Source organism: Salmo salar, chromosome ssa29 (genome assembly GCF_905237065.1).
Source record: "Salmo salar chromosome ssa29, Ssal_v3.1, whole genome shotgun sequence".
NCBI classification, from domain to species: domain Eukaryota; kingdom Metazoa; phylum Chordata; class Actinopteri; order Salmoniformes; family Salmonidae; genus Salmo; species Salmo salar.
In genome coordinates, this window is record NC_059470.1 from 11,009,121 (window position 1) to 11,027,354 (window position 18,234).

Consider the following 18,234-nt stretch of genomic DNA (forward strand, 5'->3'; position numbering starts at 1 on the left):
GGCCAAGTCTCAATTCTGCAGGGAAAATTACAGTAAGAACACATTTAGTCACATCACCTACTCTGTGGTACACACTGGCATGCAGTATACAGTCATTTGACAATTGAGAGTAGCCTAATGTTTAGTGCATGCTGAAGACTTACCGGTTCTCATTGCGGAAAGTTCTGATGATTGAGGCCACGGTTGATCTTCTGAGGTTTGGTTGAATCATTGTAGCTGCCTCAGTCATTGTCATGCCATGATTTACGACATGGTCTACAACTATTGCTCAGATTTCATTGGACACTCTTTGCGGGTGCTGCCGCTGTCTTGGTCCGTGGCCTTGTCCTCTACCACGTTCTCCCAGACCTCTCAAACGAGGCCCACGACCACCTGTCAGAAGGGGTGCTTGTCCCCTGCCATTCCTTTGACCACCACGTCTTCCTCGTCTTCCTCCTCCCACTGCTTGACCTCTATTGTGACCTGGATCACCTGCCGGCTCCATGTTATCGCTATGTTGTTGTAGGTGGATACCACTCATTTCACTATATACTCGTACCACAATGTGATATCAAATCATCAGTAACGAGTTGGCAGTATTGGAAAAGCGATTACAAGGGCCTGCATACATACACCCCATGGCCACTTTATTAGGTACACCTGCATGTTAACGCAAATATCCTGCTCTTTCGAACAGCGATTCAAGTGGCTGCCTGCAACTCAATATATAGAGTATATAGAGTAGAGAGCTTTAGTTGTTGTTCGACCAAACATTAGAACAGGCAAGATGAGTAATCTAAGCAACTTTGACCGTGGTATGATTGTTGGTGCCACACATGGTGGTTCCAGCATCTCAGAAACAGCTGCCCTCCTGGGATTATTCATCACTACAGTCTCTAGAGTTTACAGAGAATGGTGCGATAAACAAAACACATTCAGTGAGTGGCAGTTCTGTGGGCAAAAACACCTTGTTAATGAGAGAGGTCGGAGGAGAACGTCCAGACTTATTCAAGCTAACAGAAAGGCCACAAATACTCAAATAACAGCCGTTTAAAACAGTGGTGTGTAGATCTCTTAACGTACAACACCGTGAATAATTCAGGCTGTTGTGGAGGCAAAAGGGGGTCCTACCCAGTACTAGATAGGTGTACCTAATAGAGTGCACAGTAATGTCAAATCTGAAAACATGGTCTGGAAAAGTGGTACATGGGACCATAGAAACAGTGTCTGATAAAGAATGATGATGAAATATTACAGATAATGTCGTCCAATTTGTTCCACGGTAATTGGTGTCAATGGATCTCGTTATCCTGAAACTTTCATGATCTAAACATGGAATATTGTTTGTCAGTTTCCATAAAACTATGCATTAAGAATAATGCAACAGTTACTTATCATTTTGAGCAGTTGTATCAATTGATAGTTAGATCATTGTAATGAAATGAATAGACAGTCATCTCAGACGTAATGTGTGAATTGCATTTTGAAATGGTAATACTTTGATGTTAAGTTGTGTCATTTTGAACAGATGATTTTAGTTCAATGAACAAATGATCGTAGCTTTATGTGTATTGTATCCAAGCAATTGGAAAAAGTGTTAGAGTTTTGAAAATTGTGCATTTTGATCATCGGTTGTGAGTTTTGTGTCTAGAGTTGTGAAAAATGACATCAAGGTTCTGAAATTAGTGCTAAAGTGATTGTAAAAAACTGTAAGCTGAACGCAACTTGGTGAAGAATACAGACCTTAGCCGTGGTATATTGGTTACATACCACAAACCCAGAGGGGCCTTATTGCTATTATAAACTGGTTACCAAGGTCTGATATACCACTTAAGCAATTATCATTCAGGGCTCGAACCACCCAGTTTATAATATGCCATGTATAATTGCAATGATAATTCAGACTGCTACCAAATAAAAGTCAAGCACATGCGCACACGCACGCATGCACTCACACACACAATTTCACTTTTGCTAGCATTCATTCTATCTCCCTCAATCACGACAACATTAACTCAGGAAGAGGTTTTTCACTTACCACCAGTTGCCACGGTGAGATCACGCAGAAAATGTCCATAAAAGGGGAAATCGAAGGATAGATTGACTCTCTGCATGAAGAAATAAAACATAAGACCCAGGTCAGAAAGAGAGCTCCAAAAAGACATGTAAGATAAGACTGAAAAAGATTAGGATAAAACTTCAGTCTCAGACAAAGAAAGTTTGTTTAAGGTAAACAAAGAGGCACTCGGGACAGAACATTCTTAAGCTCAACCTTTCTCAGTTCTTAGGGTAGCTGACTACTCATTTTACCACAAGCCACGTTATGATTTGTTTTTAAGCAAATATACATCTCCCAGGATAAAATGCAATGTTGTGGTTATGAAAACAAAACATTTCTGAGTTCATACATTTTTTATTTTATATTTTTTACACACCCTTCCTAGAGCTTGAACATAAAAGAACATGCATTTTTCAATGAGCTCACAGAGTGAAACGCAATGTGCACACTCATTTCTGTGCAAAACAAGATTAGTACAAAAATGTTCCCGACCAATTACTGAAAAATGAGTTCGATAACAAGTAAAAAAAACCTTAATGAGCTGACTACAGTATATTTATATTATATTCATACATTTCTATTGATTCCTAAATGTATATGCTATTGGATTTTACATTCTACCACACTATTTGGACAATTTCTGTGTCAGATAGAGTAGTTAAATCGAATAAAATGTGATGGTTTACAGCCTGCTTTAAGGCAGCACAACTGTCACATGGGTCATTGCAGTACTGTATAATGGCCTGCGTCCCAAATGGCACCCTATTCCCCAGTGCACTACTTTTGTCCAGGGCCCATAGGACTGTATATAGGGAATAGGTGCATAACTCCATGGTAAACATAGCAACATAATCCAGGATTAGGCCAGGGGGAGTAATGCTGCGGCCCACCACAGTCAATTACCATGACTAAACACAGTCGTTCAACAGCTTAGCTTCTACGCTTTATTTTGATGAATTTGCTTGTTTTACGATTCCTTTGGCTGATTATGTTCTGTGGGTATTCCAACACACTGGGGCTGGCACAATGCGGTGCCAGAAATCAACACAGCTAACAGTGAGACTTCCTTCTCCTCCTTCTAAGACACATTGTCGAACACGGCAGTCACATTTCTGGCCCACTAGCCTCCTTATGGTAATCTCTGGGGGTGTGTCCCAAACGGCATCCTATCCTATATAGTGCTCTACTCTGGTCGAAAAGCACCATATAGGAAATAGTGTGCAAAGGGATACATCCTCTGCGTATCCCCTGCTCAGCGAAGGTCCTTGTCAGTTTGGCTGAATGGGGTTTGGTACAGCTGGCTGGCTGGGCTGGCTGGCACTACTATCCCCAGGCCAAATGGCTTGCGTCTGATGTGATGTCGCGCTCAGTGTGGTCTGTTTCTCTCCCTCTCCTCTTCTCTTCTGCTTCAATGACCATTCACTTTGGGTATTCATGTCCAACATCCAACATATTGATTCTCTGGACACAGTCTAAGCGTACGTCGCAAATGATGCCCTTTTCCCTATGTAGTGCATTACTTTTGACCAGGGCCCAAAGGTCAAAAGTAGTGCACTGTGTAGGGAATAGGGTGCCATTTGGGACAGACCCTGAGAAAACTTCCCAATACCACTTGCTCGGTTCTTTCACTGTGGAAGAATAAGGAAAGCTGCACTCTCCATAGCTCTCTCCAATTAAAAGGGAAGCCTTGCCCCAGTTTGTATGGCTCAGTCCATCATCCAGTGACTGAAGGGGAGAATACACAATGCACCACTCCATTTTGTGTCTTTACTCATTGTGGATGGAACATTGTTTCATTGTTTCCTCCCATCCTCCCTCCTTCCCTCCTCCCTCCTTCATGCCACCCTGTTCTCTGTCTCCTGACTGTACAAGGACCTGATACAAAGCCCAAAGCGGCTTGGTGACCTTTATCAGTATGCACCTGTTTGTGCAGAGGTAGTGTGCTACGGAGTGAAGTTTTCCCCAGTTGCAGATCTAGGATCAGCTTCCCCTCCCCCAATCCTAACCTTAACTAATGGCCCAAGATCACTGACCCAAGATCATTGTCTACGGGAAACTTCACCCTACTGCTGCAGGGTGCAGCTCCCACTGCAGAGTCTGTCCAATTGAAGGTCATTATGAGTCTATTTCATATCAAATCATTCCAAGTCATTCCAGGTATCTCCATTTTTCCACATAATCAGAATCTGAGAGGAAGGTTGTCTTACCGCAGCTTGCCTGTGAGTGTTGGACAAAATGCCATGGATCTTCACCTTCTCCTTGTCCATCTGGTCAACGTTTACCCACAAGTCCTTGCTCATGGGGTCCGTGGGGCCGTAGGTCTTTGATGTGTAGTAGTTGTGATCTGTGTCCTCCTATTGGACACAAAGCAAAAACACTGGTTAGTTACACTTTATTTGGAGTGTCCCTTTACAGACAGTCTATAGATGTTCCTATATTGGAACGAAACAAAAGCATTGATTCAATAAGTGACCATTTGTCGATAGTAATATAGTAAGACAAGAGCTGTGGTTCGTAGCTTGAGATTTATGAAAGACCATCAAAACGTTGTTAGGTAGGGAGTGAAAGTATTGAATGAGAGTGGATGTAACCCTGTGCTCAGGTTGATTTATTAAAATAGAGCCTCTGCTCCTGCATGTACATTAAGTCAGTTTTACGTGGGACATTTTCTAGCCAGACAGAAACATCTCTCTGTCTCTCGAGATAAATAATCACTTGGCTTCAAAATTAACTGCAAAAAGCATGGAAGACTAGTCTGAAATGATAACAGTTACAGTTAAATATGTGACTACCATTCATAGTAATTGAATTAAAACTGTAGAACTGTTTTGATATCCATTGTATAATATACTTATTAAAATGTTGATGACAGGTGCTATGAAAACAGCGTGTGTGTATGTTGACATGTGTCTTTGTGTGTGTACTCAAATCATATCAAACTTTATTTGTCACATGTGCCGAATACGACAAGTGACCTCACCGTGAAATGCTTACTTACAAGCCCATAACCAACAGTGCAGTTCAAGAAGAGTTAAGAAAATATTGACCAAATAAACTAAAGAAAAAAAATAATTTGTCAGCAGTCTTATAGATTGGGAGTAAAAAGCTGTTAAGGAGCCTTTTGGTCCTAGACTTGGCGCGCCGGTACCACTTGCCGTGCGGTAGCATAGAAAACGTTGGCGTATCCGAGATGGCGTAGCAGTAGGATGTCTGTTTGTCTTGTCCTGTCCCATGTGTATATCTTTTTCTTTGTATATATTTCGTATATATATATATATATGTTGTACGGATCTGCTATTTTTTACACTTTAGAACCGGAACCCCCATCAAAAGCTAGCCGGCTAACTAGCTAGTAGTCAGTTAGCCACTGCTAGCGGTCATCACCGTTAGCTCGGACAACAGCCAGCCTCAGCCCGGTCAATTCTTGCCAGTCTGCACAGCGCGATATCAACCCAGAGCATATCGGACTGCTTTTTCTCTACCACATCTCCAGATTCCTACCGCAAGCTCTGAACTTTTACACCGAGTCATCGCAGCTAGCTAGCTGCTATCCGAGTGGCTACTCCTGGCTAACGTCTCTGTCCCGAAGCAAGCACCAGTTAGCCTGGAGCTAGCCTTGAGCTAGGCCAATCTCCCGGCTAGCTGAAGAGGTCCATCAGCCAATTCTTGCTAATTGGCCTGGACCCTTTTACTGCCAACATGGAGCCTCGCCAATCACTTGGCTACACATGCCTTTCCCTAATGTCAATATGCATTGTCCATTGCTGTTTTGGTTAGTGATTGTCTTATTTCACTGTAGAGCCTCCAGCCCTGCTCAATATGCCTTAGCGAGCCCTTTTGTTCCACCCCCACACATGCGGTGACCACACTTGGCTTAAATGGTGCCTCTAGAGACAAAACCTCTCTCATCATCACTCAATGCCTAGGTTTACCTCCACTGTATTCACATCCTACCATACCCTTGTCTGTACATTATGCCTTGAATCTATTCTTCCGCGCCCAGAAATCTGCTCCTTTTACTCTCTGTTCCGAACGCACTAGGCGACCAGTTCGTATAGCCTTTAGCCGTACTCTTATCCTACTCCTCCTCTGTTCCTCTGGTGATATAGAGGTTAACCCAGGCCCTGCAGCCCATAGCTCCACTCCCATTCCCCAGGCGCTCTCATTTGTTGACTTCTGTAACCATAAAAACCTTGGTTTCATGCATGTTAACATTAGAAGCCTCCTCCCTAGGTTTGTTTTATTCACTGCTTTAGCATACTCCACCAACCCGGATGTCCTAGCCATGTCTGAATCCTGGCTTAGGAAGGCCATCAAAAATCCTGACATTTCCATCCCTAACTATAACACTTTCTGACAAGATAGAACTGCCAAAGGGGGCAGAGTTGCAATCTACTGCAGAGAAAGTATGACTGAACTCTGCAGGCTATCAAACAATTCAATTTTTAAAAATCTACCTTTCCAGAAAAAAGTCTCTCACTGTTGCCACTTGTTATAGACCCCCTTCAGCCCCCAGCTGTGCCCTGGACACCATATGTGAATTGATTGCCCCCATCTATCTTCAGAGTTCGTACTGTTAGGTGACCTAAACTCGGACATGCTTAACACCCACCCGTCCTACAATCTAAGCTAGATGCCCTCAATCTCACACAAATTATCAAGGAACCTACCAGGTACAACCCTAAATCTGTAACCATGGGCACCCTCTTAGATATCAACCTGACCAATTTGCCCTCTAAATACACCTCTGCTGTCTTCAACCAGGATCTCAGTGACCATTGCCTCGTTGCCTGCGTGCGTAATTGGTCCGCGGTCAAACGACCACCCCTCATCACTGTCAAATGCTCCCTAAAACACTTCAGCGAGCAGGCCTTTCTAATCGACCTGGCCCGGGTATCCTGGAAGGATATTGACCTCATCCCGTCAGTAGAGGATGCCTGGATGCACTTTAAAAGTGCTTTCCTCACCATCTTAAATAAGCATGCCCCATTCAAAAAATGTAGAACTAAGAACAGATATAGCCCTTGGTTCAACCCAGACTCCCCTTGACCAGCACAAAAACATCCTGTGGCGTTCTGCATTAGCATCGAATAGCCCCCACTGTAGGCAACTTTTCAGGGAAGTCAGGAACCAATATACTCAGTCAGTTAGGAAAGCTAAGGCTAGCTTTTTTCAAACAGAAATTTGCATCCATTAGCACTAATTCCAAAAACATTTGGGACACTGTAAAGTCCATGGAGAATAAGAGCACCTCCTCCCAGCTGCCCACTGCACTGTGGATAGGAAACATTGTCAACACCGATAAATATACAATAATCAATCATTTCAATAAGCATTTTTCTAAGACTGGCCATGCTTTCCACCTGGCTACCCCTACCCCGGCCAACATCTCAGCACCCCCTGCAGCAACTTGCCCAAGCCCCCTCCCCGCTCCTCCTTCACCCAAATCCAGACAGCTAATGCTCTGAAAGAGCTGCAAAATCTGGACCCCTACAAACCAGCTGGGCTAGACAATCTGGACCCTCTCTTTCTAAAATTATCAGCCGAAATTGTTGCAACCCCTATTACTAGCCTGTTCAACCTCTCGTATCTTCTGAGATCCCCAAAGATTAGAAAGGTGCCACGGTCATCCCCCTCTTCAAAGGGGGAGACACTCTAGACCCAAACTGTTATAGACCTATATCCATCCTGCACTGCCTTTCTAAAATCTTCAAAAGCCAAATAAACAAACAGATCACCGACCATTTTGAATCCCACCGTACCTTCTCCACTAGGGAATCTGGTTTCCGAGCTGGTCATGAGTGCACCTCAGCCATGCTCATGGTCCTAAGTGATATCATAACCGCCAGTGATAAAAGACAGTACTGTGCAGCCGTCTTCATCGACCTGGCCAAGGCTTTTGACTCTGTCAATCACCGCATTCTTATCGGCAGACTCAATAGCCTTGGCTTCTCAAATGACTGCCTCACCTGGTTCACCAACTACTTCTCAGATAGAGTTCAATGTGTCAAATCGGAGGGCCTGTTGTCCGGACCTCTGGCAGTCTCTATGGGTGTGCCAGAGGGTTCATTTCTCGGGCCGACTCTTTTCTCTGTATATATCAATGATGTCGCTCTTGCTGCTGGTGATTCTCTGATCCACCTCTACGCAGACTATACCATTCTGTATACATCTGGCCCTTCTTTGGACATTGTGCTAACAAACATCCAAACAAGCTTCAAAGCCATACAACACTCATTCCGAGGCCAAACGCTTTAAAATGCAAGTAAAACCTTCAACCGATCGCTGCCCGCACCCTCCCACCCGACTAGCATCACTACTCTGGACGATTCTGACTTAGAGAATGTGGACAACTACAAATACCTTGGTGTCTGGTTAGACTGTAAACTCTCCTTCCAGACTCATATTAAGCATCTCCAATCCAAAATTAAATCTAGAATCGGCTTCCTATTTCACAACAAATCCTCGTTCAATCATGCTGCCAAACATACCCTCGTAAAACTGACCATCCTATCGATCCTTGATTTCGGCGATGTCATTTACAAAATAGCCTCCAACACTCTACTCAGCAAACTGGATGTAGTCTATCACATTGCCATCTGTTTTGTCACCAAAGCTCCATATACTACCCACCACTGCGACTTGTATGGTCTCGTTGGCTGGCCCTCACTACATATTCGTCGCCAAACCCACTGGCTCCAGGTCATCTATAAGTCTATGCTAGGTAAAGCCCCACCTTATCTCAGCTCACTGGTCACCATAGCAACACCCACCCATAGCACGCGCTCCAGCAGGTATATTTCACTGGTCACCCCCAAAGCCAACACTTCCTTTGGCCGCCTTTCCTTCCAGTTCTCTGCTGCCAATGACTGGAATGAATTGCAAAAATCACTGAAGCTGGAGTCTTATATCTCCCTCTCTAAATTTAAGCATCAGCTGTCAGAGCAGCTTACCGATCACTGTACCTGTACATAGCCAATCTGGAAACAGCACACCCAACTACCTCATCCCCATATTGTTACTTATCCTCTTGCTATTTTGCACCCCAGTATCTCTACTTGCACATCATCATCTGCACATCTATCACTCCAGTGTTAATGCTAAATTGTAATTATTTCGCCTCCATGGCCTATTTATTTCCTTTACCTCCCTACTCTTCTACATTTGCACACACTGTACATGGATTTTTCCATTGTGTTATTGACTGTAAGTTTGTTTATGTGTAACTCTGTGTTGTTGTTTTTGTCGCACTGCTTTGCTTTATCTTGGCCAGGTCGCAGTTGTAAATGAGAACTTATTCTCAACTGGCCTACCTGGTTAAATAAAGGTGAGATAAAAATATATCTATTTTTTTTAAACAGTCTATGACTTGGGTGACTGGAGTTTCTGACAATTTTATGGGCTTTCCTCTGACACCGCCTATTACATAGGTCCTGGATGGTAGGAAGCTTGGCCTCAGTGATGTACTGGGCCGTACGCACTATCCTCTGTAGCGCGTTATGGTCAAATGCCGAGCAGTTGGCATGCCAGGCGGTGATGCAACCGGTCAGGATGCTCTCGATGGTGCAGCTATAGAACTTTTTGAGGATCTGGGGACCCATGCCAAATCTTTTCAGTATCCTGAGGGGGGGAAAAGGTTTTGTCGTGCCCTCTTCATGACTGTCTTGGTGTGTTTGGACCATGATAGTTCATTGGTGGTGTGGGCCGCGGCTTTGTAAATTTTGACCTGTTTAAAGGTCTTGCTCACATCTTATACCTCTAGCGTTATCACACAGTCATCCAGAACAGCAAGTGCTCTCGTGCATGCTTCAGTGTGGCTTGCCTTGAAGCGAGCATAAAAGAGCATTTTGGGGCGGCAGGTAGCCTAGTGGTTAGAGCGTTGGGCCAGTAACCGAAAGGTTGCTGAATCGAATCCCAGAGCTGACAAGGTAAAAAGCTGTCGTTCTGCATCAGAACAAGGCAGTTAACTTACTGTTCCCTGGTAGACCATCATTGTAAATAAGAATTTGTTATTAACTGGCTTGCCTAGTTAAATAAATGTTAAATAAAAAAATAAAAGGCATTTAGCTCATCTGGTAGGCTCGCGTCACTGGGAAGCTCGTGTCTGGGTTTCCCTTTGTAGTCCATAATAGTTTTCAAGCCCTGCCACATCCGACAAGAGTCAGAGCCGATGTAGTAGGATTCAATCTTAATCCTGTATTGACTCTTTGCTTGTTTGATGGTTCGTCTGACGGCATTGCGGGATAAGCGTCTGGATTAGTGTCTCGCTCCTTGAAAGCGGCAGCTCTAGCCTTTAGCTCGATGTGGATGTTGCCTGTAATCTATGGCTTCTGGTTGGAATATGTACTTATGATCACTGTAGGGGGGGACGTCATTGATGCACTTATTGATGAAGCCGATGACTGAGGTGGTATACTCCTCAATGCCATTGGATGAATCCCGGAACATATTCCAGTCTGTGCTAGCAAAACAGTCCTGTAGCGTAGCATCCAAGTCATCTGACCTATTCCGTATTAAGCGAGTAACTGGTACTTGCTGCTTTAGTTTTAGCTTGTAAGCAGGAATCAGGAGGATACAATTATGGTCAGATTTTCCAAATGGAGGGCGGGGGAGAGCTTTGTATGCATCTCTGTGTGTGGAGTAAAGGTGGTCTAGAGTTTTTTCCCTCTGGTTGCACATGTGACATGCTGGTAAGAATTTGGTCAAACTGATTTAAGTTTGCCTGCATTAAAGTCCCCGGCCACTAGGAGCGCCGCCTCTGGGTGAGAGTTTTCCTGTTTGCTTATGACGGAATACAACTCATGCCAGCATCAGTCTGTAATGGTATATAGACAGCTACGAAAAATACAGATGAAAAATGGAGCCGGGGATTTTCTTGTTTGCTTATGACCTTATAGAGTTGGTTTAGTGCGGTCTTAGTGCCAGCATTGGTCTGTGGTAGTAAATAGACGACTACGAATAATATAGATGAGAATTCTCTTGGTAGATAGTGTGGTCTACAGTTTATCATAAGGTACTCTACCTCAGGCGAGCAATAACTTGAGACTTCTTCAATATTAGACATTGCGCACCAGTTGTTATTGACAAAAAGACACACACCCCCACCCCTCGTCTTACCAGACGTAGCTTCTTCTACATTCTGCCGGTGCATCGAAAATCCCACCAGCTCTATATTATCTGTGTCATTGTTCAGCCACGACTCAGTGAAACATAAGATATTACAGTTTTTAATGTCCCGTTGGTAGGATAATCGTAGGTCATCAATTTTATTTTCCAATGGTTGCATGTTAGCAAGTAGAACAGATGGCAGTGGGAGTTCTCTCGCTTGCCTACGGATTCTCAGAAGGCAGCCCGACCTGCGCCCTCTTTTCCTCTGTCTTTTCTTCACACAAATTAAGTTATTTTTGGTCATAAGCGATGGTAGCAGCAACATTATGTTCAAAATAATTTTAATAATAAGTTACAAACAACGCAAAAAACCTAACAAAATAGCATCCTCTTCGGCACAATCTTATCAGTACTGTAGGCTTATGCATGCTTCTTCATTCTTCTTCATGTGTTCCACTTGGGCCCAGTCAGCATCTGAAGTGGTCGTAATGGCTGCTAATCAAATTAAGAAAGCCAGAAAGCATGACATCCTGCACTCGTAAAACCCTGGCTTATAGGCTAATGGAGTGCAAAAGGCCCGGTTATGCTTTATAATAGACACATTCATGAGGGCTTTTACGAGCAATGTGGACGCCACACGACTCCTTTTACTATTTCCTGTATGGAGTAAGCCGAACGCCCTGAGCTGCACCCCTATCTCTGCCTGCGTCCAAAATGGCACCTATTATCTACATAGGACAATACTTTTGACGAGGGCCCCGAGGGCTCTGGTTAAAAGTAGTGCATTATATGTGGGACTGGGTGCCATTTGGGACAACAACTAACAGCTGGTAGAATGTTTTTTAATGGGACATCTTCTCTCTGATCTGGGCCTCTCGTAACCCACTAATACAAATAGGAGTGTTAAACCTGATTCAAGACATGTATAATATGGTAAATCTGATGCAAATGCATGAAAAATAAAGTATGAGACTCGAAATTGAGCTCAGGTGCATCCTGTTTCCATTGATCATCCAGTTTCTACAACTTGATTAGAATCCACCTGTGGTAAATTCAATTGATTGGACATATGGAAAGGCTGTCTATATACCTGTCTATATAAGTACCCACTGTTGACAGTGCATGGCGCTGGAGAACAAGGCTGATGTTTTACGTATTTCTAACCAATTGTGTTTTTCTGCATTGTTTGTAACTTATTTGGTAACTTTTTTTGTACATAATGTTGCTGCTACTGTCTCTTATGACCGAAAATAACTTCTGGACATCAGAACTGCGATTACTCAACAGTATATCATTCATGTCGAGTCTGACGAGCCCGACATGAATGATATACTGCTTTCCCGGGAACAGGCCCAGATCCCCGTCATTTGCGTGAAGAGAAGGCAGAGAATAAGGGGCCAAAGGGCGGACTGCCTTCTGAGACTTTGTAGGCGATCGAATAAACCCCCACTTCCTTCCATTCTGCTAGCAAACAAGCAATCTTTGGAAAATAAAATCAATGACCTACGAGGAAGATTAAACTACGAAAGGGCCATTCAAAACTGTAATATCTTAAGCTTCACGGAGTCGTGGCTGAACTATGACTGTATCGGCATGCTGTATCGGCAGGATAGAACAGCGGTGTCTAGTAAGACAAGGGGCGCCGGACTATGTATTTTTGTAAATAACAGCTGGTGCACGATATCTAATGAAGTCTCGAGGTTGAGGTAGAGTATCTCATGATAAGCTGTAGATCACACTATCTACCTAGAGAGTTTTCATCTGTATTTTTCGTAGCAGTCTATATACCACCACAGACTGATGCTGGCACTAAGCCTGCACTGAATGAGCTGTATTCCACCAATAAGCAAAAAGGAAAACGCTCACCCAGAGGCGGAGCTCATAGTGGCCGGGGTATTTAATGCAGGGAAACTTAAATCCGTCTTACCAAATTTCTATCAGCATGTTAAGTGTGCAACCAGAGGGAAAAAAACTCTGGACCACCTTTACTCCGCACACAGAGACGCATACAAAGCTCTCCCTCGCCTTCCATCTGGCAAATCTGACCATAAATCTGTCCTCCTGATTCCTGCTTACAAGCAAAAATTAAAGCAGGAAGCACCAGTGACTCGATCAATAAAAAAGTGGTCAGATGCAGCAGATGTTAAGCTACAGGACTGTTTTGCTAGCACAGATTGGAATATGTTCCAGGATTCCTCTGATGGCATTGAGGTGTACACCACAGCAGTCATTGGCTTCATCAATAAGTGTATCGATGACGCCATCCCCACAGTGAACGTACGTACATACCCCAACCAGAAACCATGGATTACAGGCAACATCCACACTGAGCTAAAGGCTATAGCTGCCGCCTTCAAGAAGCGGGACTCTAACCCGGAAGCTTATAAGAAATCCCGCTATGCCCTCCAACGAACCATCAAACAGGCAAAGCGCCAATACCCGCCCGGCTAAACAGAGCAATCAGGGGAGAAGGGCCTTGGTCAGGGAGGTGACCAAGAACCCAATGGTTACTCTGACAGAGCTCCAGAATTCGTCTTTGGAGATGGGAGAACCTTCCAGAAGGTCAACCATCTCCGCCAATCAGGCCTTAATGGCCAAACAGAAGCCACTCCTCAGTAAAAGGCACGACAGCCCACTTGGTTTGCCAAGAGGCACCTGAAGACTTTCAGACTATGAGAAACAAGATTCTCTGGTCTGATGAAACCAAGATTGAACTCTTTGGCCTGAATGCCAAACGTCACATCTGGATAAAACCTGGCACCATCCCTACGGTGAAGCATGGTGGTGGCAGCATTATGCTGTGGGATGCTTTTCAGCAGCAGGGACTGGGAGACTAGTAAGGATCGAGGGAAAGATGAACGGAGCAAAGTACAGAGAGATCCTTGATGAAAACCTGCTCCAGAGCACTCAGGACCTCAGACTGGGGGAAGGTTCATCTTCCAACAGGACAACGACCCTAAGCACACAGCTAAGACAACACAGGAGTGGCCTCGAGTGGCCAAGGCAGAGCCCGGACTTGAACCTGATCAAACCTCTCTGGAGAGACCTGAAAATAGCTGTGCAGCGTCGCTCCCCATCCAACCTGACAGCGCTTGAAGGGATCTGCAGAGAAGAATGGGAGAAACTCCCCAAATACAGAATGTGCCAAGCTTGTCGCGTCCTACCCAAGAGGAATCGAGGCTGTAATTGCTGCCAAAGGTGCTTCAACAAAGTACTGAGTAAGGGACTGAATACTTACAGTATGTAAATGTGATGTTATTTTTTTTTTTAAATGTTCACAGAATTTTCTAAATTTTGCTTTGTCATTTTGGGGTATTGTGTGTATATATTATTTTTCATTATTTTTTTCTACTGTATTATTGACTTTATGTTTGTTTATTCCATGTGTAACTCTGTGTTGTTGTATGTGTCAAACTGCTTTGCTTTATCTAGGCCAGGTCGCAGTTGTAAATAAGAATTTATTCTCAACTAGTCTACCTGGTTAAATAAAGGTGAAATAAAAATAAAATTGATGAGGGGAAAAAACTAATTAATTAATTTTAGAATAAGGTGGAACATAACAAATTGTTGAAAAAGTCAAGTGGTCTGAATACTTTCCGAATGGACAATATATACAGTATGAGATAGAAAAAACATTCAGTAACAAAACAATAGTTATTTCTAATAACTAAAAAGCTTGCATGGCATTTTAGTAAGGCCAATTCGACAAAACCAAGTTGGGCAACAGATGGGATAAGTCCCAAATAGTTCCATATTCCATATTCCGTATGGGCCCTGCTCAACAGTAGTGCACTATATTGGGAATAGGGTGCCATTTGGGACTTACAGTAAGTAGCTTCTTTGTACTAAAGACAGGTGAAATGTTGTTTACAAAGACACCGCTCTCCCCAAATGACAAGTCAGCAGGCATCATGCCAAACAAGGATAACATCTTTGCAAATGTGCTGAATCTCCACTGTTATTGTGGGTTGAAAACCAATAATATTCAGCAGCTTTGGAAGTTGTTCAATTGTTTCGTTGCTTGGGAAGCGAGAGGAGGCTTTTCAACTGACCTCTATCAGACTGATGAGTTGGACACGCTGTGCTTTGTGCTTCCTCTGATCATCTGAACATTGTGGTGTGTGTGAGTGCGCGCATGCATTCATGTACATGTGTGCGTGCATGTTCTCTCTCACGTGCGTGCGCTTGTGTTTTTGATTCTCTGTGTGTGTGTGTGTGTGTGTGTGTGTGTGTGTGTGTGTGTACACCTGTTTGTTTGTGCGCTTGCGTGTTTTCGGCTAGTCAAAGAGCTGTGAGACAAACACTACATGGGTTAAACAAACATCACTCCTCTTATTAAGAATAAACACACCATATTATTCCCCTCGGAGGACAGTAATGTGGAAGATGTGTGGGGCCTCAACACGTCCCATGCTGTAATACTGGAGTCGTGACATTGGGACTATAAGGTTCTATCTGTTCTATTTTTTTGATTTACCAAGATAGAGTCAGAACACATCATCAAATACATGAATGAATGTATTATGGTCATCAGACGAATTACTGGCATCACAGAACAACGATGTGACAACATCCCTTACTTGAAGATTTCTGACAGTGTTTTTTGCTTGCGTGCCACTTTTGCTGGTTAGACTAGTCTAGACGATACTTAGAGGGAGATAGCAAAGACGTGTTCTGATTGGTCCGTCCGTACTTGTTTAGGTTTGTCATTGGATTGCAGATAGAACCCACGTTCAAATGGATTTATGCAACTAGAACGTTACCGTTTATTTCCCTTAAAATGTACTTTTACAATGTAACTTCACATATGAAGAACCATCTAAAGATCATACATGACTATGATCTTACATGACTAACGATCATACATGACTAACTCATTTTTGACAAAAATGTCAGCTATAACCTCGGAGTGTAGAATAGAATAGAGTGAGCGTGTTCTGGGTTTACGTAGCCCTGGTGGGATTAATACATAATAAACCTCTTAATTGAAGCTAGGCGCAGCAGATGGGATATTGCTATGTATTAATTGGTCGACCTTAAAACACACATTACCAAAGGCGTTTTTTTTTCGCATTTGGGAGCCGCGGGTGCAGACAAAGCTTGTTAAGAAAACAAGCACGTTGTAGCAGCCAGTCAGGCTTACTCAGCAGATTAGTTTTGGAGGTTATGAAACAAAGAAAAACGACTACCATTAGACCCTTCATACGTTTCCTACTAATCAGCACAGGATGTGTTGGCTATTTCCCGGACGTCTTTGGAGAGGAGGAAGAGGAGGAAGGCGGGGAGGAACTCCTTGGAGGTGAGAGGGGGTCCAGCTGGCTGTTGTCATACTAGTTTCCCCCCGTCAATTCCATTAAGCAGACAAATAATAAACCCACATACAGTATGCTGTATGAGTTGCATTCCGTGAACCAAACAATCTCCAATTCACTTTTCAATTTCATGTATGAGTCATTTATTCAAGCTACTGCATCAGCATTGCGTTACGGTGACGCCTGAATATCTTTATGCCAATGTTTTCCATTTCAAAATGTATCTGTCATCTCTTAAGAGATTCTGCCAAACAGATTTATTGTAGTGCAATGAGATTGTTCCTAGCACTTCCTGTAAACAGAAATAAGAGGTTAGAAAACTATTTCCAGGCCAGACATCTACCTGTGGGTTTAATCACTTAGCTCAGACTAGAGAGAGAAAGAGAGAGAGAGTTTGCTGCTTTAATTGGGTAAATAGGTATACTTTCACAATGGAGCATCAATCACATCAGTGTTACTGAATACAGACAATACAGTAAAAAAAAACATCTCATCTCATACCTTTTAATGGCTCTCTCCCTACTCTATGCGTCCCTCTATCCCTCCTACAACGCACACACACATTCACACACGCACACGTAGGTATGCACACTGGCACGCACATACGCATAAACAACCTACACACGCTAACACACACACTTCTGCGCTTTAGAAAGAAAACAGTACTCGTGTGCGCCGCTCACACTCACTTCAGCTGATAATGTCTATGATCCATTATTTATCACTCTGCATCATCCCCTGCCCACTGGCGCAGCATTAGTGGAGCGTGTTGTGAAATCCAACAGCATTGCATTGCATGGAGCTGAGGTGTGCTGCACCTGCTCACTAACAAACCAGTAGGGCTCGGTGCTTTGAACACGTCATCCAGGTGCGAAGCAAACAGGAGTCAACAAAATAGCACAACAGTAAACATGAAAGCGTGAAACGCATGGATAGAAAAGTCACGCTTTAGTTGTGAAACTTTTGTTTTCTTGTTTTAACAATGAACTCAAGCTGTTGCAACCAAAGGCAGACTTATGAGCCTGTAAAATACAGGGCTGCCAACTTTTGAAGAAAGCTTGGAGTGAGATTTGTAATTTGAATTTCATTGCCCGCTGGCACAACCCCTAGGCGGGAGGAAAATTCTACTGTTTTATAGCTTTATAGCTCAAGAGAATGTGACAAGGAGGTGTTCTCTTGATAGCAGCCTCTATGGTCTATGGTCTACACCAGGCATGGGCAACTGGTGGCCATGTCAGTCAAATTTTGATTAGTAAGTTAGTCTAGCGGCCAGCTATCTAAACTTGTAGTAATCATGGTTGAATTACCGACCGGGGTGCCCCAATTGATAATCAGATTTCATATTAAAAATCTTTCATATTAAAAACTGCAAATATTTGTCTCTACCCTATGGCAAAAGTAGTAGAATTTCATGAAATGAGTTATACAATTGCTAAATCTTCTCTCCACCCAATGGCAAAATGTGTAGAATTGCAGCAAACATGCTTTAAAACTACAGGATATTAAAACTAAAACTGAAATTGTCTCTTCTCTGTCATATATATCATATATATATATATATATATATATATATATATATATATATATATATATATATATATATATATATATATATATATATATATATATATATATAAATATATATATATATAAATATATATATAAATATATATATATATATATATATAATATATATATATATATATATATATATATATATATATATATATATATATATATATATATATATATATATATATATATATATATATATAT

At 42.8% G+C, this 18,234-nt stretch overlaps 1 protein-coding gene across 2 annotated transcripts in view; it reads right to left on the bottom strand.

Annotated features, from left to right (window-relative positions):
* The window catches only part of LOC106590128 (plexin domain-containing protein 2), a 192,421-nt gene that overhangs the window by 67,498 nt on the left and 106,689 nt on the right, over positions 1-18,234 (bottom strand). For both annotated transcript variants that reach the window (XM_014180733.2, XM_045710524.1), the window contains exons 3-4: positions 4,246-4,392; positions 2,018-2,087 (exon numbers count right to left, since the gene is read on the bottom strand). In XM_014180733.2, coding sequence (XP_014036208.2) covers positions 2,018-2,087; positions 4,246-4,392 — 217 coding nt within the window. The remainder of the gene's footprint in view (positions 1-2,017; positions 2,088-4,245; positions 4,393-18,234) is intronic.